The following is a 21277-nucleotide window of genomic DNA, read 5'->3' as shown; positions in this document are numbered from 1 at the left end:
GGGCACCCGGGCATAAGGAGTAGTCTCTGCCGCAGGAAGAAATATATTAAGCATACACAACTTTTTTTTCCCCCTTTTCTTCTCTGGCCCCCCAGGATTACAGGAAGTTCTGGGCAGGCCTCCAGGGTCTAACCATCTGTTTCTACAACAGTAACCGGGACCTGCAGGTGAGGAAGGAGAGAGGTGGGCTCAGGGTCTAATAGAGGGGTACATATGTGGGTACAGGGTCTGGGATGATGTCATCAAGGGAGTGTCACCATCATCCTGGGAACCTGAGAGAACCACAGGCCCAGAACTGGGTACTCACACACTCCTGTTCCTGGGCCAGCCTCTGGAGAAGCTGGACCTAAGGCTGTTTTCAAAGCTCAAAGATGAGGCTCCGTGGGGAAGCTCGTGTGACACTGCCCATCACTTCAGTCTGGTTCTCCGGGACCAGGAGGTCAAATTCAAGGTATGTCCGAAGGAAAGAGAGATCTCTTCCATTGAGTCCAACATTTATAATGAGAATTCCGAGGCACACGAAGTCTTCCTCTGGGCTCCTCACATTCTACAAGTCACTGGACCATATAGAACTCATTTGTGCAAAATCTCAGGGCAGAGGGCACAGCTATGCAAAGGCCCCGGGGCAGAAGACGCAGCTGTGCAAAGGTCTGGGGTAGAATAGGCCCTTACCCCACTTTTCCAAAAAACACGTCCGTTCTCCTTAACATAAACTCCCTCCCCCTCCCCCACTCCCTAGGTCGAGAGCCTGGAGTCTCGCGAGATGTGGAAAGGATTTATCCTGATTGTGGTGGAGGTAAAGTCCGCCTCTACTGCTCTATTATTTTTGTCTTCACAAAATAATTGGCCCAAGCAACCTAAGAAGTCAAAGTTAGGAGGCAGGAGGATGATTCCGCAAGTCCCGTGGGATCAGGAAGGACAGCGGGATGAATCAAGCGGCACATCTTTGGTGCCGTGTTGGTGTGGATGTGGTCAATGACCAGGGAATCTACATCTAACCCCCTGAAGCTCAGCATTACTCTCTGCATTTTTCAGCATGTGCAGCAAAAACTCAGCACACTTTTTTATCCACTGACCCTGAGTCCAGCCCCATTGTTTGGCCTGGGCGCACCTCCTGCCTCCACCACTATATACCGCCTGAATGGCACACATTGCTTCTTTAAAGTGACATCTTTCAGACACTTGGTGGCTTTTCGGGATATGCACACCCTTGAAGGCCTGGGCAGTTTCCCAGGTGTTCTTAAAGTGAACACAAAGATTTGGACCTCTTGATTTGCATGATTTTGTAGAGTTTTCTGAGTCAAGTGAGTAGCGAACCATCTTTGCAAGTCATCTCTGGCTGTTTACAGAAAGAGGAGTTATTATTTTATTAGTAGTAGTATTAATTATTATTATTATATTTTTTTTAAAGATTGGGTGTGTACATGAGTGCAATGCCCTCAGAGGCCAGAAGAGGGCGTCAGACACCTCTGGAGCAGAAGTTATTACAGGAGTTTGAGAGCTGCTGAGTGCTGGGTTTTAGGAACAGAACTACAGTCCTCCGAACTGAGGGGCCAGAGCTCCAGCACCTTGCTCTCTTTTTGAACCAGGGTTTCATGTAGCCCAGGTTGGCCCAAAACTCTTTTACCTTCCCACCTTTGCCCCCACCTATTGAGTGTTAAGGTGACAGGTGTGCATGGCCACACAGTTTAAAACTTAAAATTTAGGCTGGGCGTGGTGGCGCACGCCTTTAATCCCAGCACTCGGGAGGCAGAGGCAGGCGGATCTCTGAGTTCGAGGCCAACCTGGTCTACAAAGTGGGTCCAGAAAAAAAAACTTTAAATTTTTCTCTTTGGCTCCAAGTTGAATCTGAGAATTGCCCAGTACCCGGAGCAAGGTTCTAGCACCTTCTGAATCCGCTTTAGGGTCTGTCTCTGATTGTATATCTGTATGCTGTGGGCGTGCCTGGTGGTGCTGGGCCCAAAGGGACCTCCTCCCTGCCTACACATGCTGGCCTCGGTTTACCTTTTGGGTCCCCACCCATGCGTTCCCTTCCTGGATCATCACCCTTCAGCTTCGTGTCCCGTCTAACCTGACCTTGCTGCCTGGACACCTGTATATGATGGCCGAGGTCCTGGCCAAGGAGGAGGCCCGGAGGGCGGCCGAGGTGCCTTGGTGAGTGCTGACTGCCCATGGGGTGGGCCGTGAACCCGTTCCGTGGGGCTTTGAACTTCTGAGGGAGTGGGTCTGGGGCGGGGCCTGGGCCCCTGGAGGCGGGGTCGCATTCAAGAGAAGGGCGGGTCTTGTGTGTTAGGCAGCGCCTCGTTTTAGAAAGGAGTCCTGGATTTAGGAGTGGAGACTGGGTCTCTGAGTGGACAGGTCCTATGTTGAGGAGAGGTTCTTTCTGGGGGGCCTTGCGCGCCTCCCCCACCCATCTCCCGTGTGCTGTCTCTCAGGTGCTTCCTGCAGGTGAGCAGGCTAGAGGCGCAGCTGCTCCTTGAGCGCTACCCCGAGTGCGGGAACCTGCTGCTGCGGCCTGGCGGGGACGGCAAGGACACTGTGTCTGTCACTACCCGGCAGATACTCAATGGGTATGCGTGCGGGGCTCTGGGGCTGTGGCCACCACTGGGTACGGAACTTGGGGGCTAGCTGGAGGCTCAGTAGCTGGAGGCTGCTGGGAAAACGGAGTCAGGTCAGAGGCCCTTGCTTAGAGTGTGCCCGCGGGTGGACCTCTAGGGGAGGGGTATCCTGGGGCGAGGCCATAACCGGGCGGGCTTCGAGGAGGGGCCATGGCTACAGGAGGAGCCCTGAGGTTAGCCTTCTTAGGGGCGTGGCCTCCCGGGTGGGCGGGGCGGCATCCCAGCTACCCAGATGTCTGTCACCTGCAGGTCTCCCGTGGTCAAACACTACAAGGTAAAGCGGGAGGGTCCTAAGTATGTGATCGACGTGGAAGACCCGGTGAGTTTTGGGGGGATCCTGGGCTCTGGGTTCCTCCTGTCCCACCCCCTCCCTGCCTGATCAACTTCTCTCGCCTAGTTTTCCTGCCTCTCGCTGGAAGCTGTGGTCAACTATTTCGTGACGCACACCAAGAGGGCGCTGGTCCCCTTCCTGATGGACGAGGACTATGAGAAGGTTCTAGGTGTGTGCGATGTGGGGCAGCCAGGCTCGGACAGGGACAAGCTCGGAGGGGCTAGCTCTGGGCCTCCACGCTGCCTCCAGGCTGCCCGCCCTCTCTGTTCCAGGCTTCGTGGACTCGGATCGGGAGAATGGCGAAAGTGTCTGGGCTGTGCCCTCCTCCCGAGGCTCAGGTGATTCCCCTTTCCCACGATGTAGGACTTGGGAGCCACACCCCAAAGACTCTCTGGTTGGTTGGTTGGTTGATTGGTTGGTTGGCTTTTGAGACAGGGGTTCTCTGTGTAGCCTTGGCTGTCCTGGAACTCGCTCTGTAGACCAGGGTGGCCTCGAAATCACAGAGATCCTCCTGCCTCTGCCTCCCCAATGCTGGGATTAACCCTAGTGGCTCTGTTTGTTGAGATGGAGTCTCATCCTATAGACTGGGCTAACCTTGAACTCAGGAGCTCTAGCTGCTCTGCCTCCCTGGTGCACAGGTCAAAGTGTGCCACCCCCACCTGCTTTGGTTTTTTTGATAGGCTGTCACATAACCGAGGCCTCAGATGGCAGGCATCAGCGCCTTCATTGAGATCCGAAGGATTTTAGTTTCTTTTTATTTTATTATCATTATTTTGGGGGAGGGGGTTCGAGGCAGGGTCTCTCTGTGTAGCCTTGACTGTCCTGGACTCACTTTGTAGACCAGGCTGGCCTCGAACTCACAGTGATCCACCTGCCTCTGCCTCCCAAGTGCTGGGATTAAAGGCGTGCGCCACCACGCCTGGCTTTATTATCACTATTATGATCATTATTAGTTTTCTGAGCCTGCGGTTGCCCTGGAACTCACAGCGATCTACCTGCCTCTGCTTTCTGAGTGCTGGAACTAGTGGCTTAGCTCAAAAGGATTTTATAATACAGATCGATAAAGGGGAGGAATAGCCACTCAGAGAGACCTGGGGGGGCGGCTGGGCAGAGAGCGGATGCAGGAGAGGGAGAGGTGAGAGCAGCTGTGCTCCCTGCGGGGTGTGTGCATGTCAGAGGCACACACACACACACACACACACACACACACACACACACACACATCTTTTTTTTTTTTCGAGACAGGGTCTCTCTGTGTAGCCTTGACTGTCCTGGACTCGCTTTGTAGACTAGGCTGGCCTTGAACTCACAGCAATCCACCTGCCTCTGCCTCCCGAGTGCTGGGATTAAAGGCGTGCGCCACTGCGCCTGGCATATATATATCTTAGTTAGGGGTTTACTGCTGTGAAGAGACACCATAACCAAGGCAACTCTTATAAAGGAAGATGATGTCTAATTGGGGCTGGCTTACAGTTTCAGAGGCTTGGTCCATGGCTTAGCCTTAGTCTTCCAATGGTGGGAAGCAAGCACGGCAGCGTGCAGGCAGGCATGGTGCTCAAAGAGCCGAGAGAGCTCTACATCTTGGTCTGTAGGCAGCAGAAGGGGACGGTGTGCCACACTGGGTGTAGCTTGAGTATAGGAGATCTCAAAGCCCCGCCCCCACAGTGACGCACTTCCTCCGACAAAGCCACACCTACTCCATCCGACAAGGGCTCACAGTGCCTCTCTCTATGAGACAAGCAATCAAGGGCACAAGTCAGTGAGGGCCAGACCTACTCAAAGCACCACAATACACACACGTGCGCATGCACACACACACACACACACACACACACGAATGTATCTCTGTACCTCTCTGAAGCCATATCTCATATGCAATCCAAAGTTGCAAACACACATGCAAGCACACACGCATGCAAGAACGCACACTGTGACTGACAGGTGGGCACACGGGAACACTTGTCTAGCTCAGCCAAGTACACCCTAAGGGGCTCTGACAGTGACTGTTTCCCATCAGGCCCTGCTCTCCACGCTAGTGTCCCGAAGCCACTCCCACCGGTGCCTGTGTCTGTACCCAGCCAGGAAGACAAGCTGCCCCCACTGCCACCCTTGCCTCAGCTTCCGGACCCAGATGAGAACTATGTAACGCCCATTGAAGACCCCCCAGCAGCTGAATACATGAATCAGGATGGTAAGCCTGGGGGTGGAGGGAGGGCCAGGCTACAGACACCGGGGTTGGGAGGAACAGGTTGCACCTTGTGACATCTCACTCTCGTCCACACAGTGTCTCCCTTCAGTCAGCCACTGCCCCCGAAGCCCAAGAAGCCGGTGAAGCTGCCAGCAAAACCCCCAAAGCCACCAGTTGTGCCCAAGCCAGGTGGGGCTCCATCCTCCCCGTTTTCCCCTCTCCTTGGTGACAGGTGACCCTGAACCTCATCCATCTCTTCCTGCAGATCTCAGAGCCATCACCAGTGTCTGGACAAGAAAGGCAGCTGGCAGCTCACCCCAGGCTCCCTCCCTCGTGACAAGTAAGGAGACCCTGGGGGCCTGGATGCATGGTGGGCAGGTCCTGGGTGCAGAACAGAGGTCAGGGTGTCTTAGCTGAAGTCTGGGTTCCCACCCACCAGGGCTTGGGGACATCACGGCTGAGCTGGAAGAGAAACTACAGAAGAGGAGGGCGCTGGAACACTGATCCTGGCTCCCAGGGACAGGAAGACAGGACACACTGCCAGCATGGTGAGGAAACATCCTCCCAACAGTGAACCAGGAAGACCCCTGGAGGCTTTGGGGCTAGCCTGGGCTGCATAGTGAGACCTCATTTAATAAAGGCAAAAACAAAACTGACGCAACCACATGACCACAGCTTTGTGTCTCACATGGCTTGTGAGATTAGGGGCGAGGAGTTGTCCAGTGTTGGCCCCAAGCTGGGGGATCTGACACCTGCCCACAAGGAAAGCTTATTTCTCAGTTAAGAAATGTAAGATCTGGAGCCGGGCATGGTGGCGCACGCCTTTAATCCCAGCACTCGGGAGGCAGAGGCAGGTGGATCACTGTGAATTCGAGGCCAGCCTGGTCTACAAAGTGAGTCCAGGACAGCCAAGGCTACACAGAGAGACCCTGTCTCTGGGAGAAAAAAAAAAAGAAAGAAATGTAAGATCTGGCTGGGCGTGGTGGCGTAGGCCTTTAATCCCAGCATGCTGGAGGCAGAGGCAGGTGGATCGCTGTGAGTTCGAGGCTAGCCTGGTCTAAAAGTGAGTCCAGGACAGCCAAGGCTATACAGAGAAACCCTGTCTCAATAAAAAAAAAAAAAAAAAGAAAGAAAGAAAGAAGAGAAAAGAAAAAAGGCAGAGACAAAAAAGAAAGGCAAGTGTAGTAGTGTCACCAGTGGTCTATCTTTATTATGAGGTGAGGTGGGAAGAGGACCCTGACCTCTCCCTTCCAGAGTTAAGGCTCCAAGCAGCAGAGAGGAGGAGATGCCAGGCTGAAGTGCCCCAGCTGGCAGGTGGCCACGGCCTAGGTGAGGCTAGTGTTAGAACTGCTGGTGGCACTACCACGCTTCTGCAGACAGCGCACGGCGCTGGGGACCTGCAGGCCTGTCGTCACCTGGAAGCTTCCACACCACACCTGGGGAGAGTAGGGGACAGGAAGGCTCAGCCAGGAGTCCTGGCTCCCAGAGACAGGCCGGGCGCACTCCTTCCCACCGGAGCCCACCCCTTCCCACCGGAGCCCACCCCTTCCCACCGGAGCCCACCCCTTCCCACCGGAGCCCACCCCTTCCCACCGGAGCCCACCCCTTCCCACCGCGGCAGGCTCACGGTGAAGGCTGGAAGCAGGGGCTGTGTGAACTTGGCCTTGAAGGTGTGCAGGAGCTGTTTGGTGCGGGCATTGTAGAAAGACAGGAGGCCTGGGGTGAGGGGAGCAGGGGGGACGACAGATGTCAGGAGGCGGGTGAGGACCAGGGGAGGGGCCGGCACATTGGGATGGAGAGAGGGAAAAGTGACATTACCTTGGTGGAAGTCACAGTGCACGCCCAGGCAGTCGGGCACCGGGCTGTCCAGCACTTTGACCTTGTTGGCATGCTTGGCCGTGAAGCTGGCCTGCAACCAGTTGTTGGCATGCAGGCACCAGGACGCCGCTGTCTTGCCCAGCTGCTCAAAGCGGCCCAGGCTGCGGTAGGCCACACCCAGGCCAAAGGCCTTGCTGTCTGGTTCAAAGCGCACCTCCCAATAGTGCTCCCCTCCGTCAATCAGCGTGTCCCCTGAGACACGGGGACAGGGAAGGGGCCAGAATGAAGCCGAAGGTGTACACCTCCCATATACTCTTTTTTGTTGTTGTTTTTTGAGACAGGGTCTCTCTGTGTAGCCTTGGCTGTCCTGGACCCACTTTGTAGACCAGGCTGGCCTCGAACTCACAGCGATCCGCCTGCCTCTGCCTCCCGAGTGCTGGGATTATAGGCGTGCGCCACCACGCCCGGCTTTCCCATATACTCTTGAGCTGCTCCCTTGGGTCAAGTTACTCCCCGCGACCCCCCCAGCTCCCCCACCCCCACACTCCATGTTCCTGCCCAGGCCCCGCCTCCAGCACTCTAGTATCCTATACCGCCCCATCCTTACCCAGCACCGTGTACGACTCAGCTGTGAAGCGGTCCCGTCCCCCACGACCTGAGGACATCCTCTTGGGAGATGGAGTCCCTCTGTGGACAGCAGGGAAATTCAGCTCAGGTCACACCTTTCCCTGGGGGGGAAGCCTCGCTGGTCCATACCAGCCACTGTGAACATGTCTGCCATTTTCCTCAGCTTGGGGAAAAAAATGCCTAACCAACTGAGCTCTACTTCTGGGTCCTTCCCTCCGCCCAAGTCCTGACCAAAACTGACCACAGTTGAGTGTGTCCACTGGAGACTCAGGGGGACAGGGAGGGAGACGGGCTACCTGGCTGGGGAGTTCACAGGGGACGCTGTCCGGCCCTTGCCCTCTTTCTCTCGCGCCTTGATATCCTGGGCCTTCCCGCCCATGGCGTCCCACTCGACAGAGAGGCCCTCCACGCGCAGGTTCTGGTGAGATGTGGACCCATCCAGGCGGAACATGAACGCTGAGGCCAGGCAGACGAGGGGGGGAGGGGGGGTCACAGAGATGGGAAACCCAGATAGACATAGAGAGACGAGACGAGACGGGCGGCCAGTAACTCAGGCCGACCGGAACAGAGGACAGAAGGAGACGGACAGGAAGGGGAAAGATGGGGAAGACACAGGACAGGAAGGTTGAGGGAGCTGATCGTGAGCCAGAGGGACAAGGCCAAGGACTGTAGCCCAAAGGTCTATGGAGTCTTGAGGCATTTTCTTTCTTTCTTTCTTTCTTTCTTTCTTTTTTTTTTTTTTTAGTTTTTCCAGACAGGGTCTCTCTGTGTATGTGTAGCCTTGGCTGTCCTGGACTCACTTTGTAGCCCAGGCTGGCCTCGAACTCACAGTGATCCGCCTGCCTCTGCCTCCCAAGTGCTGGGATTAAAGGCGTGCACGCCACCACCGCCCGGCTCTCTTTCTTTCTTTTTAATTAATTTATTTATTATGTATACAATGCTCTGCCTGCATATACACCTGTATACCAGATGAGGGCATTAGATCACATTATAGATGGTTGTGAGCCACCATGTGGTTGCTGGGAATTGAACCTCAGGACCTCTAGAAGAGCAGCAGTCAGTGTTCTTAACCTCTGGGCCATCTCTCCAGCCCCCCTTGAGGCATTTTCAAGCCTGTCTCTCTGCCACGTGTTCCCACTGACCCCAAAGAGAGATCATGGCTACAGCAAGAGGGAATTAGGCTAGACAGCAGAGGGACTTCTGAAAGCAATATACAAAAGAGTCACTTCGGGAGACTGTGGCGTCTGTCCCCAACGCCACAGAGGACAGAAGGAGGGAGGGCGAGAAAGAGACAGGGCAACCACTCCATCCAGCCACATCTGCAATCCTAGCTCTCAGGGTGCTGAGGCTGGACATACCTACTCTGATGCTGTCTCCAAAAACTAACTTTTTTTTTTTTTTTTTAAAGAAAGTGAGGGGGTTGGAGGTCACTCACAAGCTTTCCAGTGGACTTGGGTTTGATTCCCAGCACCCAGAGGCATCTCACAACTGTCTGCCTGTCTTTAACCCCAGTTCCCTGTCTGGTTTCCGTGGGCACTGCACACTCTTCTGCACTGTCGTACACGCAAGAAAAAAAATCATAAAGTAATAACTTAAAAATCTTAACTGTGGCTGGGCGTGGTGGCACATGCCTTTAATCCCAGCACTCAAAAGGCAGAGGCAGGTGGATCGCTGTTGAGTTCAAGGCCAGCCTGGTCTACAAAGCAAGTCCAGGACAGCCGAGGCTACACAGAGAGACCCTGTCTCGAAAAAACAAAACAAAAAAAACCAAACTTAACTGCAGAAAGGGCTGGGCGCTAGCCTGACCTGTTCCTCATAAGAACCCCTGGATTCGGGGCTGGAGAGATAGCTCAGTGGTTAAGAGCATTGCCTCCTCTTCCAGAGGTCCTGAGTTCAAGTCCCAGCAACCACATGGTGGCTTACAAGCATCTATAATGTGATCTGACACCCTCTTCTGGTGTGCAGGTGTACATGCAGACAGAGCTATTGAATACATAATAATAAAGAAATAAAGCCGGGCGTGGTGGCGCACGCCTTTAATCCCAGCACTCGGGAGGCAGAGGCAGGCGGATCGCTGTGAGTTCGAGGCCAGCCTGGTCTACAAAAGTGAGTCCAGGACAGCCAAGGCTACACAGAGAGACTATGTCTTGAAAAAAAAAAAAAAAAAAAAAAAAAAAAAAAAGAAAAGAAATAAAAATCTCCAAAACAAGCCGGGCGTGGTGGCGCACGCCTTTAATCCCAGCACTCGGGAGGCAGAGGCAGGCGGATCGCTGTGAGTTCGAGGCCAGCCTGGTCTACAAAGTCAGTCCAGGATGGCCAAGGCTACACAGAGAAACCCTGTCTCGAAAAACCAAAAAAAAAAAAAAAAAAAAAAAAAAAAAAAAAAAAATCTCCAAAACAAAACAAAAACCCTGAATTCTAATTCTTAGAGTCCAAGTTAAAAACAAGGCCTGCACGGTGATGTCATTTTGACCCCAGCGCTGTAACTTTCGCTCAGGGACAGGGATTCTTAGGGCTCGGGCCAGCCTGGTGGACAGTGCCTGAAGAATGACTCCTGACGATGCTGTCCACAGGCACAAACCCCCTACACACACACACACACACACACACACACACACACACTAAAATCCATGGATCATCTCATAAATAGAAGTTTTAAAAAACCCACAAAAGCCTAAGATGTCCAAGTGAAGACGGCCACTATAGACTAAGGGTGAGCTCCCCAGCAACCACAGCAACACGGGTCACATCACTCCACTACGAGATCCTTAGGAAGGACGGGTGGGAGATCCAGAGTCAGGAAGGGGTGGGAAGCAGTCACCTGGTGTCTCTAAGGTCACCGGCTCAGAGAATTCACCAGCCACTGCCTTGTTACAGGCTTTCACACGGAAGTTCATGTATTTCATATCAAATTTGAGACCTAGGAGGGAAGAAAAGGATATGACACCCTCTTCTGGCCACCAGAGGTACTGCATACAGGTGGTACATAGACACACATATACATCAAAATAAATCTTAATGAGACACAGACAGACAGACAGACAGACAGAGAGACGGAGGTGGGACCCCTGTGATCTTACATCCTTTTTTATAGGCAGTTGTGAGCCACCATGTGGGTGCTGGGACCCAAACCCACGTCCTCTATAAGAGTTGCAGGTGAGCCGGGTGTGGTGGCGCACGCCTTTAATCCCAGCACTTGGGAGGCAGAGGCAGGCGGATCGCTGTGAGTTCGGGGCCAGCCTGGTCTACAAAGCCAGTACAGCCAAGGCTACACAGAGAAGCCCTGTCTCGGGGTGGGAGGTGTGCATGGGGCGAGGAGTTGCAGGTGCTCATACCACCGGACTGTCTCTTGGGACCCTTGATTGTCACTGCAGGTGGCAGGCCTGCCTTTCTGTCCTTGACCCAGGATCCCTGCTTATAGCTCTGCACACTTGTCCTCTTCTACTCAGGATACCTAGCCCGACCTCCAGCCTAGCCTTATGTGTCTGTCAGCCTCATACCTGCTCCCTGGCTGCCATGGCAAACGTTAGTCAATGCCCTGTGCTCTAGCACCTTCCATAGCTCACTGTGTCATCAGAGAGCTTCAATTCAGAACACAAGCGCCCCCTGGGCGGTGGGGGGGCACGCGCCTTTGATCCCAGCACTCGGGAGGCAGAGGCAGGCAGATCTCTGTGAGTGTGAGGGCAGCCTGGTCTACAAAGTGAGTCCAGGACAGCCAGGGCTACACAGAGAAACCCTGTCTCGAAAGCAAACAAACAGAACAGAAGAGAACACAGGCCTCAACGCACTCTTTTTGTTTCTGAGACAAGAGTCTCACTGTGCAGTAGGGCCCAGGCTGGCCTTGAACTCACAGAGATCCTCCTGCCTCTGCCTCCCAAGTGCTGGGATAAAAGGTGCTACCATTCCCCACTTCTGTTTTCTAGTTTATTTGTTTATGTTGAGACAGGGTTTCTCTGTGTAATAGCCCTGGCTGTCCGGGACTGGCTTTGTAGACCAGGCTGGCCTTGAACTCACAGAGATCTGCCTGCCTCTGCCTCCCCTAGTGCTGGGATTACGGGTGTGCGCCACCATGCCTGGCTTTCTGCTTGCTTGCTTTGACTGTCCTGGACTTGTTTTGGAGACCAGGCTGGCCTTGAATTCACAGCGATCCACCTCCCTCTGCCTCCTGAGTGCTGGGATTAAAGGTGTCCGCCACCACTACCCAGCCCGTTTTCCTTTTATATGGCAGGTCTCACATAGTACAGGCTGACTCTCTATGGGGATGAAGCTCAGGGTTCCCTTCCTGGCAGGTGAGCTCTTGGCACTTGGGCCACGCGTCCCCTTCATTTCTTTGGTTTGGCGCTGAACTGTAGCTACTCAGCAAGCTGCCAGGGGTGGGGAGACAGGAGGCCTCGCCTCACTTGTATGCCTGTGATTATCCTCAGAGGAAAAAGGCACAACAAAACCAGGAAGGGGCAGAGAGGCCTGGAGTGGGGGTTCTGAGGTCCCACGGTGGGGTAAGAAAGCAAGGGTAGATTTGTTTTGCTTTCTGTACGGAGGGGACACCAGTAGCTTCTGCGGCTCTGGCAACTGCCGCAATTAGCATGCTCATTATTAACCATGAATGCTAATTACAGATAACTAGCAGGCTGGTGATTAGAGCCTGAGATGTGAGAGTTAGGGAGGAAAATCAGGGGTTCCCCGCATGGAGAGGTTTTGTAAACTCATTAGGGCCCCGATGATTCCCGCCTCCTGAGCTCCTGCGCGCTGTGTGGATGCCTGGACTTGCTGACTTTTTCCAATTACCCCGAATCTTCCTACCGTTCACTAGCGAGTGGAGGAAGCAGAGATGGGTAAGCTGAGTGCCATGAGGACCTGCACGCAGCCATCCAGCCCAAGGAAAAAGCCAGGTGTGAAGCATCCAGCCAATGGCCAGGCGCAGACGGGCTAGCTGACCCTGAGCCCCAGGCCACTGGTACACTGTCTCAAAAAACTAAGGTAGAGAGCCATGGATGGAGACGGCCAACAAGGACCTCTGACCTCCACACTGGCACACGCATGTCCAGCAGCTGGATGGCAAGCTAGAAAGATGAGGGTGAAGCTCTTCTCGTGCCTCAGTTTCCTCCACTTTCAAACAGCTTTGAGAAGCTTGCCCTCTACACTAGGACAGATTCACCCATCTTGCTGTCTGCTCTGCTAATGGTTCCACAGGCTAACCCTGCCAGTCTCCTCTCAGACCCCAGGGAGCTACAGGAAGGCAAGAGCACCAACACAGGGCAATGGTACCATAAGGAGGCTGCGCGGCTGTGAGATGTACAGCTAAAGTGATCGGGGATTGCTCCACAAACTGCTCCGCAGCTACCAATGACTGCTTTCTTTCTTTCTTTCTTTCTTTCTTTTTCTTTTCCTTTTTTTTTTTTGGTTTTTTGAGACAGGGTTTCTCTGTGTTAGCGTTGGCTGTCCTGGACTCGCCTTGTTGACTGGGCTGGCTTCTAACTCACAGTGATCCACCTGCCTCTGCCTCCCAAGTGCTGGGTTTAAAGGCACTATGCCTGGCTGACTGCTCCCGTTCTTGCTTAGGCAAGCTCCCTCTCCTGCTTGGGAGTGCTCCTTCACTTGTCAGGAAATGCTTCCTCCTCTCCTGCCTAGAATGCCCCTTCCTGTCGGGGAGTAATCCTTCTGCCCAGAAGTGCTCCTTCTCCTGCCCAGAAGTGCTCCCTCACTTTTTAGGGAGTGCTACTTTAGGTGCCTAAGAGCATCAGGCTATGCTCCCCTACATACCTGTCTGCCGTGTCCCTCCATTCACCTGACAGTACTCCCCCATGTGCCCGACTAAACGTCCGTTTCTCCTTGTGAGTGCTCCTCATTTACCCTAGAGTGCTCCCTCGCCTGCCTGCCTGCCTGCCTGACAGCGTCCCCTTATCCATCAGGCATTGTTCCCCACGCGCCTATGTGTACTCCCTCACCTGCCCAACCACGCTCCCACATTTGTTGAGGGCTGCTCCCTTACCTGTCAAGGTGTGCTCAGTCTGCCGGATGCCCTCGACAACCATCCAGGGGTGGTCCTCCTTGAGGCGGGGTGGGCCTTCAAAATTGGTCCTGCGGTACTCCAGCACGTAGTGGTCAATCTTACTGTCCTCATCGGGCATGCGCCACACCAGCGTTATACAGTTATCTGCCACTAGGGACTCTGCCAAGTCGATGATAGGGGCGCTGGGCACTGCCAAAGTCCAGGGAGAGGGGTTAGCCCCGGAGGACTCTCTGCATCATCTCAGGTTACCACTACTTGGCATTTTTCAGTAATTCTCTACTAACTAGGGGTGTGGCTTTTTGGGGGGACTCCTCCCCACAGTGGTCTTCCTGAGAGTGCCAGCTCCCTAGGAGGTAAAATTCTCTACAATCCCCGTAATAGGGCTTTCCTAGAGTACCAGAACCCAGTGGGTGGGGCCAAACTGAAGCCCCTCCCACAGACCCTAGCTATGCGTGGGTGGGGCTCCATTAGGGCACACCCCCAAGACAGCCCTAGCCCGTGAATCTGGCTTGATTAGGCACTGCCCACACGGCAACAGGCTCCACCCCTGCATGGGCAGGGCTTGACTAGGACCCCACCCACAGACCCACCCTCACGTGGGCTAGGCTCAACTAGAGCCCAGGCAAGGCTCAACCTAGAGCAGTCCTGGCTTAGCCAGGCTTGGCTGTGAGTGTGGGCTGCACTTTCTGTCTCCACGCCTATTCTGCCCAGAGTCCTGGGCCCACAAGCTGGTCCCCATCTCACCAGGCAGGAACTTTAGGGTCTGTAGCATCTGCCGTTCCTGTGCGAAGTCGACCATGAGGTGACTCATATTGTCGCTGACCTTCGCTTTGAGTGACAGTCGGAAGGCGGGGGCCATGGTCACGCTGCGGGGAGGGAGGGAGAAGCAAACCAGTGGCAACTTGGTGGTAGAATGGCCAGGCTAGGGCATCTGGGGTCCCCTGCCCTGTGTTCCTGTGCAGTGCTCAGGGACCTGGCCTCCCCCAGTGTGGTGTCCCCACCCTCACACACGGGCAGGACTCTGGGATGAAGGCCTGACCTTGGCATCTTACCCATCTTTGATTTGCTTGGCAGCCTAGAAAAAGACAGAGCAGAAATTAAAGGCACGTGTCACCAAGATCTGTCCTACTATACAGGCAGGGAGACTAGGGCATGGCAGATGGCAAATGGCAAAAACCTCGACCAGGAGGCAAAGGCTGAACTGTCTGTTCCCTCTCAGGCTGCATGTCAAAGAGACAGAGACAACGGTAGCCCCCTACCCCCTCCTGTGCAGGCAACGGGCACGATTACTCTAGGTTTTTTGCCATTGCTGTTGTTTTGCTTTGTTGTTTTTTGTTTGTTTGTTTTTGTTGTTTGTTCTGAGACAGAATTTGTGTGACCCTGGCTGTCTTAGAACTCACAATATAGACCAGGCTGGCTTCAAACCCAGAGATCCACCTGCCTCTGCCTCCTGATTGCTGTTGTTAAAGGTGTGCACCATCCCTGCTTGGCTTTATTTTTAGTTTTAAAAATTACATTTATTTCTAGCCAGGCATGGTGGTGCGCGTCTTTAATCCCAGCACTCAGGAGGGAGAGGCAGGTGGATCTTTTTGAGTTCAAGACCAGCCTGGTCTATAAAGTGAGTCCAGGACAGCCAGGGTTACATAGAGAAACCCTGTCTCAAAAAACCAAAACCCAAACAAACAAAATTAGACTTATTTCTAACATGTATGGATGTCAGAGGACAGCCTTTGGGACTCAGGTCTCGCTTCCCACCATGTGGGGATTGAAGTCAGATCCATCAGGCTTGGCTGAAGCACCATTCTCCTGAGTCACCCACCAGCTACGAGCCTCGCTTTTTAAAAAAAAAAAACTTTTATTAAAAAATTAATTACTTTTTTTGAGACAGGGTTTCCCTGTATAGCCCTGGCTGTCCTAGACTCGCTTTGTAGACCAAGCTGGCCTCAAATTCACAGCAATCCACCTGCCTCTGCCTCCCAAGTACTGGGATTAAAGGCCTGTGCCACTACGCCTGGCCAGAGCCTCACATTTAACAAAAATATAGATGGCTCAGAATTACAGAAACCTCAGAGAAAGTAATGGACACTCCACAGAGTAAAAACCCATCCTGAGTGGTGTTGATGCACTCACTACTGAGTGATATGAGATTACGCTAATACCTTATTCAGTGAGCCAACTTATTTTACTTTTTGTGACAGGGTCTCATGTAGCCCAGGCTGTGCCGGAAGCCACTACATAGCTGAGGCTGGCTTTGAACTCCTGATCATCCTCCTAACTGCTGAGGTGACAGATGTGCACCACCACACCTGGCCTATATGGTGCTGGGGATGGAAGCCAGGGCCTAGTGCATGCTGGGGAGGCAAGCATCCTACCGACTACACGCTGGGTCCAGCTGCTCACTGAACAGTCTCAGAAACATACTTACGCCTGCTTCATGGAAGCATTAGCTAAATACAATAACTTGTGGGCTGCTGGGAGGCCTCAGTGAGTAAACGTGCCTGCCGCCAAGCCTGGGGGTTCTGAGGCGGATCCACAGACTCACATGAAGGGAAGGCAGCAGTGCTGTGGACCTCAGGGCCCCTGTGACACCCACCTGAGGGAAGTCCTCGCTGTCTGCAGCCTGCAGGGTCTGGTTCGCTGTCTCCAGGAGCTCCTCAGAGCTCTCCAGAGCCCTCGTGCAGGCGGCCAGCTGGTTCTGTGAGCCGTGTGAAACAAGGAGAGATTCCCTCAGCCACCACAAACCCATCCGGAGTTCTGCCACCCACAGGACCCACAGCCTGACAGGGCACAGGGCTGGGGGTCGGGGGAGCAGAATGAAGCCTTGAGCACCAGGAGAGCCAGGCTGAGCCGTTCTAATGGCCCGGGGCCACACCCGACGCCCCCAGGCTGTCTGCTCGCCACAGGTGGGAGTGTGGGATCTTGAGAAGTCAGGGTGAAGTTTGGGTACAACGTGAGGGAAGCCAGCTTGGAGTTGGGAAGTCCTCGAGTGTCATTGGCAGTGTTTGAGCGGGAGTGTTGCCCTGGTTTGGGGAAATCCTAGGGAAGGGATGGGGTGGGGTGAGGTGGGGGGCACACCTGCAACTCGTAGGTGCGGCTAGCCCTGTCCTGTTTGATCTTCATCAACATGGATTCCTTCAGCTCCTCCAGGACCACCATGAGGGACTGGAACTCGGCTTCCAGGTCCTCCTGGACTTTGGCTGAGTTTGCCTGCATGGGAAGAGGCCCACCGTGAAGCCGGTGCAAACGTCTTCAATCCCAGCCCTGGGGAAGGCGCAGAGGCAGGTTGGAATCTCTGTAGAGCACATTCTAGGCGGGCAAAGGCTGCACGGGGGCCCTGCCACAAAAAAGAAAAGGCAAGGCCGGGCGCGATGCCACCTGGTCTACAAAAAGAGTTCCAGGACAGCCAGGCCCATTAAATAGAGAACCCTGTCTCTAAAAACCAAACCAAACAAACAAATTAAAAAACATGTCTAGTGGCTGGGCGTGGTGGCGCACGCCTTTAATCCCTAGCGCTTGGGAGGCAGAGGCAGGCGGATCGCTGTGAGTTCGAGGCCAGCCTGGTCTACAAAGCGAGTCCAGGACAGACAGAGAAACACTGCCTCAAAAAAACAAAAGAAGAAGAGGAGGAGGCGGAGGAGGGGGCGGCGGCCAGGGCCACGCAGACACGGAAACCGAGGTGTCCAGCAGACACAGAGGGACGATGCCTCCCAGCCTGTCCCCAGCACCCCTCCACCCGCAGAATGGACCACACTGCCCACCTCAACATTCAGCAGCATCTGCTTTAGGGAGTAGATGAAGGTCTGCGTCTCCTCGTTCTTCACGGCCAGGGTGGTGATGATTTTCCTTAGTGCCTCCTGAGGGACGGAAGGGCCATGGGCAGTGGGCTGGGCGAGTGCCACCCTGCAAGGATGCAGGCCCGAGGAGAGGCTGCAGCATTCCCATAGCACAGAAGGACACGGAGGCTCATAGCAAGCCTCGCAGGGACAGACCCTGAGCACTGAGCCTACATGGTGTTGATTTTGGAATGTGTGTGCGTGTGTGTGTGTGTGTGTGTGTGTGTGTGTGCGCGCGCGCGCGCGCACGTGCACATGTTGTGTGGAGTGTCACTGTTTGGGTGTCATCCTCTCCACATATTATTTGAGGGAGGGTTTCTCACTGAGTCTGGGCCAGGCCAGCTGCCACTAGGCCCCCAGGGACCCTCCTGGGTCTGTGTCCCCAGGGCTGGGGTTACAGTGTTTGCAGCTACAGTAACTTTGTTGTTGTTGTTTGAGACAGGGTTTCTCTGTGTAGCCTTGGCTGTCCTGGATTCACTCTGTAGACCAGGCTGGCCTTGAACTCACAGCGATGCGGCCTGGCTCTCCCTCCCGGGTGCTGGGATTAAAACCGTGAGCCATCACCGGCCTGGTTACAGTAACTTTTTACACGGGCACTGGGGACTTGAACTCAGGGTCTTGCACAGCAAACACTTTACCCACTGAGCCACCTTTCCAGCTCCTTGCTGTTTTGCTTTGTCTCACTGTGTAGCCCAGGCTATCCCGGAATTCACATCAACCTCTTGCCTCTACCTCGGGGGGGGGGGGGGCTAGGATGACAAGAGTGTACCCCAGGACAGTATACACATCTTGAAAGTTAAAGGTGAGCTGCGGGGAGAGAGTAGCCTGGGCAAGGCGAGTGCCAAAGCCCAACTGGGCTAGCTTGAGGTAAGGGGGCTTTATGGAGAAACAAACTTCTCCTGGGAGAGGTGTGATAGACAAGGGTCAGCCTGGAAAATGGATGGAGTTCACCTGGGCAGCCCGGAAGGGCTTGTGAAGGGCGGGGCTTGGAAAGGAGGAACCTCAGGGCAGGTGGAAGAGAATGGCACCAGAGCTCGGCTCCCACCCAGGGTTGCGGGGCTGGGCAGTGCAGAGCTGGGGTCAGTGACCTGCGGGGTGGGGTCCCTGTTGAGCCCAGGATGGAATGAAGAGGTGCTGAGTGAGGGCTGGGGGAGGGGTGGGGGTCTCTGTGTTAACTGGGGCAAGGAGCGGGCGGCCCACGCGGGGGAGGGGCGCTGCGGCATCACCTGGTCCCCTCCCCGCGCCCGCTCCGCGCATCCCTCCGGGTCCTACCCTTTGGTCCTCCATGGTTGCAGCCCTGGGTCGCCCGGGCCCTGCCGCGGGGTCCTTCTCGGCTGGTTCTCCAAACCCTCAAACCTCCTTGGCTGCACCCGGCAGCCAATTAATCCCTCCGCGCCCTCGCCTCCTCCTCCGCCGCCGCGCCCCCGGTCAGCGCTCCATCACTGCATGCACTACGCATGCGCGAGGGGCTGTCGCTCCTTGGGAAATGTAGTCTGGAGTTGAGACTCGCCTTCCTCCAGAGCCTGGGTATCCGTCTGTGATACTAGGAGGGATGAGAAAGCGCCCAGGAAGAAGTCAGGATATCTGGCTTTGGCCTCTGGTTCTGTCTTTTTTTTTTTTTTTTTTTTTGGTTTTTCGAGACAGGGTTTCTCTGTGTAGCCTTGGCTATCCTGGACTTGCTTTGTAGACCAGGCTAGCCTTGAACTCACAGTGATCCGCCTGCCTCTGCCTCCCAAGTGCTGGGATTAAAGGCGTGCGCCACCACGCTCGGCTTGTCCAGCCCTCTCCAGGCACCTGATCCGCCTGGCTCTGGTTCTGTCTTGTGATCTCGGGACTATCTCTCTTTTTTTTTTTTTTTTTTTTAAAGATTTATTTATTTATTATGTATACAGTGTTCTGTCTGCACGGACACCTACAGGCCAGAAGAAGGCATCAGATTACATTATAGATGGTTGTGATGCACCATGTGGTTGCTGGGAATTGAACTCAGGACCTTTGGAAGAGCAGGCGGTGCTCTTAACCACTGAGCCATCTCTCCAGCCCTCGGGACTATCTCTTACTCCCACATTGTCCCCATTTGCTACTCAAATTGGCGCCCAGGCTGCCCACCCTATCCTACCTACCCTGAGAGCTGTCTTTCCATGGCTCGCGTTGTTGCCTTTAATTGTTTGTACAATCAACCATCGTTCAGCCATTATGGTCACACAGGGAGACAAGCTCCTATACATCCTACAAAGCCCCAGACTATATCTCCCCCTAGAAACCTCTGTACCAGGCCCTGGTCTTCAGAGCTGGACATGGTTTTTTGTTTTTTTTTTTTTTTTTTTGGTTTTTTTTGTTTTGTTTTGTTTTGGTTTGGTTTTGTGTTTTTTTTTTTTTCGAGACAGGGTTTCTCCGTGTAGCCTTGGCTGTCCTGGACTCGCTTTGTAGACTAGGCTGGCCTCGAACTCACAGCGATCCGCCTGCCTCTGCCTCCCAAGTGCTGGGATTAGAGGCGTGCGCCACCACGCCCAGCCACTAGACATGTTTTTTAATTTGTTTGTTTGGTTTGGTTTTTAGAGACAGGGTTCTCTATTTAATGGGCCTGGCTGTCCTGGAACTTTCTTTGTAGACCAGGTGGCCTGGAACTCACAGTGATCCACCTGCCTCTGCCTCCTGAGTGCTAGGATTAAAGGCGTGCGGCCCCCACCTCCCCATCCCCACTAGGCATATTAATTATGTTCAACTCTCTCTCTGCTGTCAACCTGGCAGAGTCTAGCGGGGGCGGGGGAGACGCGACACGACAGCGTCTGCTTGAGAACCTGTGGGTCCCTCAAGACTCCTCTGGGGTCGAGTGACCTTTTCACAGGGATCGCCTAAGACCGTCAGAAAACAGATATTACGCTTCAAAACGGTAGCAAAATCGCACATAGGAAGTAGCAACGAAAATAATTTTATGGGTGTGGAGGGTGTCCACCACAGCATGAGGAACTGTATTGAAGGGTCGCAGCTTTAGAAAGGTTGAGAACCACGGGGCCTGGATCTTTAAACACTGCCCTTCTGCCCTACCCTCTCCTCAGAACAATTCCAGGAAGCGCCCAGTGAGAAAGTAGGTCATGGTTGTGGTTGACTAGGTAGGAGACAACTCTTTTGGTCAGCAATTGCCGTATTGGCCACTGACCCCGGAGTGGGGCTGAGGTTGGTGGTTGACCCCCCCCCTGACTTTTGCCTAGGCCTTGGAGCGGCACCGAGAACCGCTTGGTTCTCACAAAGAGATGAGGGGTTCAGCAGTCAGTGTGGCTGGGGATGGCCCACCAGGAAGCCGCAGCCGTTCGTGTGGTTTGAGAACAGGATGGCTGGGTTTTGCTACTAGACCAGGTCTCTCTACATAGCCCAGGTTGCATCCTGAGCACTGGCATTAAAGGCATACCCCCACCAAGGGGGTTGGGGGGGGCATTGTTACCCCCACAACGCCTGTGTGAATCTAGTCACCACAGAAATCTGCTGCCATGGCCAGGGCCCGAGCACCTGCAAAGAGCCTCAGCCCCGTGCCCAGCACTGCAACCAGGACACGGCTTGGGAACCGGGGACCGAGACAGGAGATTGTTAACTTATTGACTGATTTTTGATAAGTATCACATTGCTCAGGCTGGCCTCATGCTCCGTATGTAAACAAGGCTGCCCTTGAACTTTTTGTTGTTGTTGTTTTCTGTTTTGTTTTGTTTTCCAAGACAGGCTTTCTCTGTGTAGCCTTGGCTGTCCCGGACTCGCTTTGTAGACCAGGCTGGCCTCGAACTCACAGCGATCCGCCTGCTTCCCCAGTGCTGGGATTAAAGGTGCATGGGCCACCATGCCAGGCTACTGCCCTTGAAT

General features: G+C 54.2%; 3 protein-coding genes across 4 annotated transcripts in view; 1 reads left to right on the top strand and 2 right to left on the bottom strand.

The window, feature by feature from the left end:
• MPND (MPN domain containing) overlaps positions 1 to 4456 on the bottom strand; it is a 20924-nt gene extending 16468 nt beyond the window's left edge. The window contains exon 1 of the mRNA XM_084795931.1: positions 4421 to 4456. Coding sequence (XP_084652057.1) covers positions 4421 to 4441 — 21 coding nt within the window. The 5' untranslated portion in view covers positions 4442 to 4456. The remainder of the gene's footprint in view (positions 1 to 4420) is intronic.
• The window catches only part of STAP2 (signal transducing adaptor family member 2), a 10537-nt gene extending 4728 nt beyond the window's left edge, over positions 1 to 5809 (top strand). The window contains exons 2-13 of the mRNA XM_084795940.1: positions 96 to 167; positions 329 to 451; positions 740 to 796; positions 2054 to 2154; positions 2436 to 2570; positions 2868 to 2937; positions 3016 to 3118; positions 3222 to 3287; positions 4967 to 5140; positions 5234 to 5326; positions 5403 to 5477; positions 5577 to 5809. Of these exons, the coding sequence (XP_084652066.1) occupies positions 96 to 167; positions 329 to 451; positions 740 to 796; positions 2054 to 2154; positions 2436 to 2570; positions 2868 to 2937; positions 3016 to 3118; positions 3222 to 3287; positions 4967 to 5140; positions 5234 to 5326; positions 5403 to 5477; positions 5577 to 5641 (1134 nt within the window). The 3' untranslated portion in view covers positions 5642 to 5809. The remainder of the gene's footprint in view (positions 1 to 95; positions 168 to 328; positions 452 to 739; positions 797 to 2053; positions 2155 to 2435; positions 2571 to 2867; positions 2938 to 3015; positions 3119 to 3221; positions 3288 to 4966; positions 5141 to 5233; positions 5327 to 5402; positions 5478 to 5576) is intronic.
• Positions 5810 to 6322: 513 nt separating this feature from the next.
• Positions 6323 to 18837, bottom strand: FSD1 (fibronectin type III and SPRY domain containing 1). 2 transcript variants are annotated; one of them, XM_084796685.1, is made up of 13 exons: positions 18698 to 18837; positions 17351 to 17446; positions 16668 to 16799; positions 16186 to 16287; positions 14645 to 14667; positions 14337 to 14458; positions 13572 to 13781; positions 10404 to 10502; positions 7879 to 8038; positions 7563 to 7642; positions 6956 to 7207; positions 6765 to 6853; positions 6323 to 6573 (listed from the first exon to the last, which is right to left on the bottom strand). In XM_084796685.1, the coding sequence occupies exons 1-13, from the start codon at positions 18710 to 18712 to the stop codon at positions 6463 to 6465; spliced, it is 1491 nt and encodes a 496-aa protein (XP_084652811.1). In that variant the 5' UTR covers positions 18713 to 18837; the 3' UTR covers positions 6323 to 6462. The 2 variants fall into 2 exon arrangements, with proteins under 2 accessions (XP_084652811.1, XP_084652812.1); XM_084796686.1 differs by lacking the exon at positions 6765 to 6853.
• Between the last annotated feature and the right edge of the window lie 2440 nt (positions 18838 to 21277).

The sequence above is a fragment of the Acomys minous genome (assembly GCF_964271855.1).
Source record: "Acomys minous genome assembly, chromosome: 9".
NCBI lineage: Eukaryota > Metazoa > Chordata > Mammalia > Rodentia > Muridae > Acomys > Acomys minous.
Note: the sequence above shows the minus strand (reverse complement) of the source record. Positions and strands in the feature narration are given on the sequence as shown.

Bases quoted from the DNA above. Each gene is read 5' to 3' on its own strand.
- FSD1 (XM_084796685.1), bottom strand. The intron at 10,503-13,571 runs GTAAGGGAGCAG...CTTCCCTCCTAG, and splicing joins GACTGAGCACACCTTGACAG to GTCTCAAATTTGATATGAAA. The intron at 6,854-6,955 runs GTAATGTCACTT...CCCTCACCCCAG, and splicing joins GCACTGTGACTTCCACCAAG to GCCTCCTGTCTTTCTACAAT.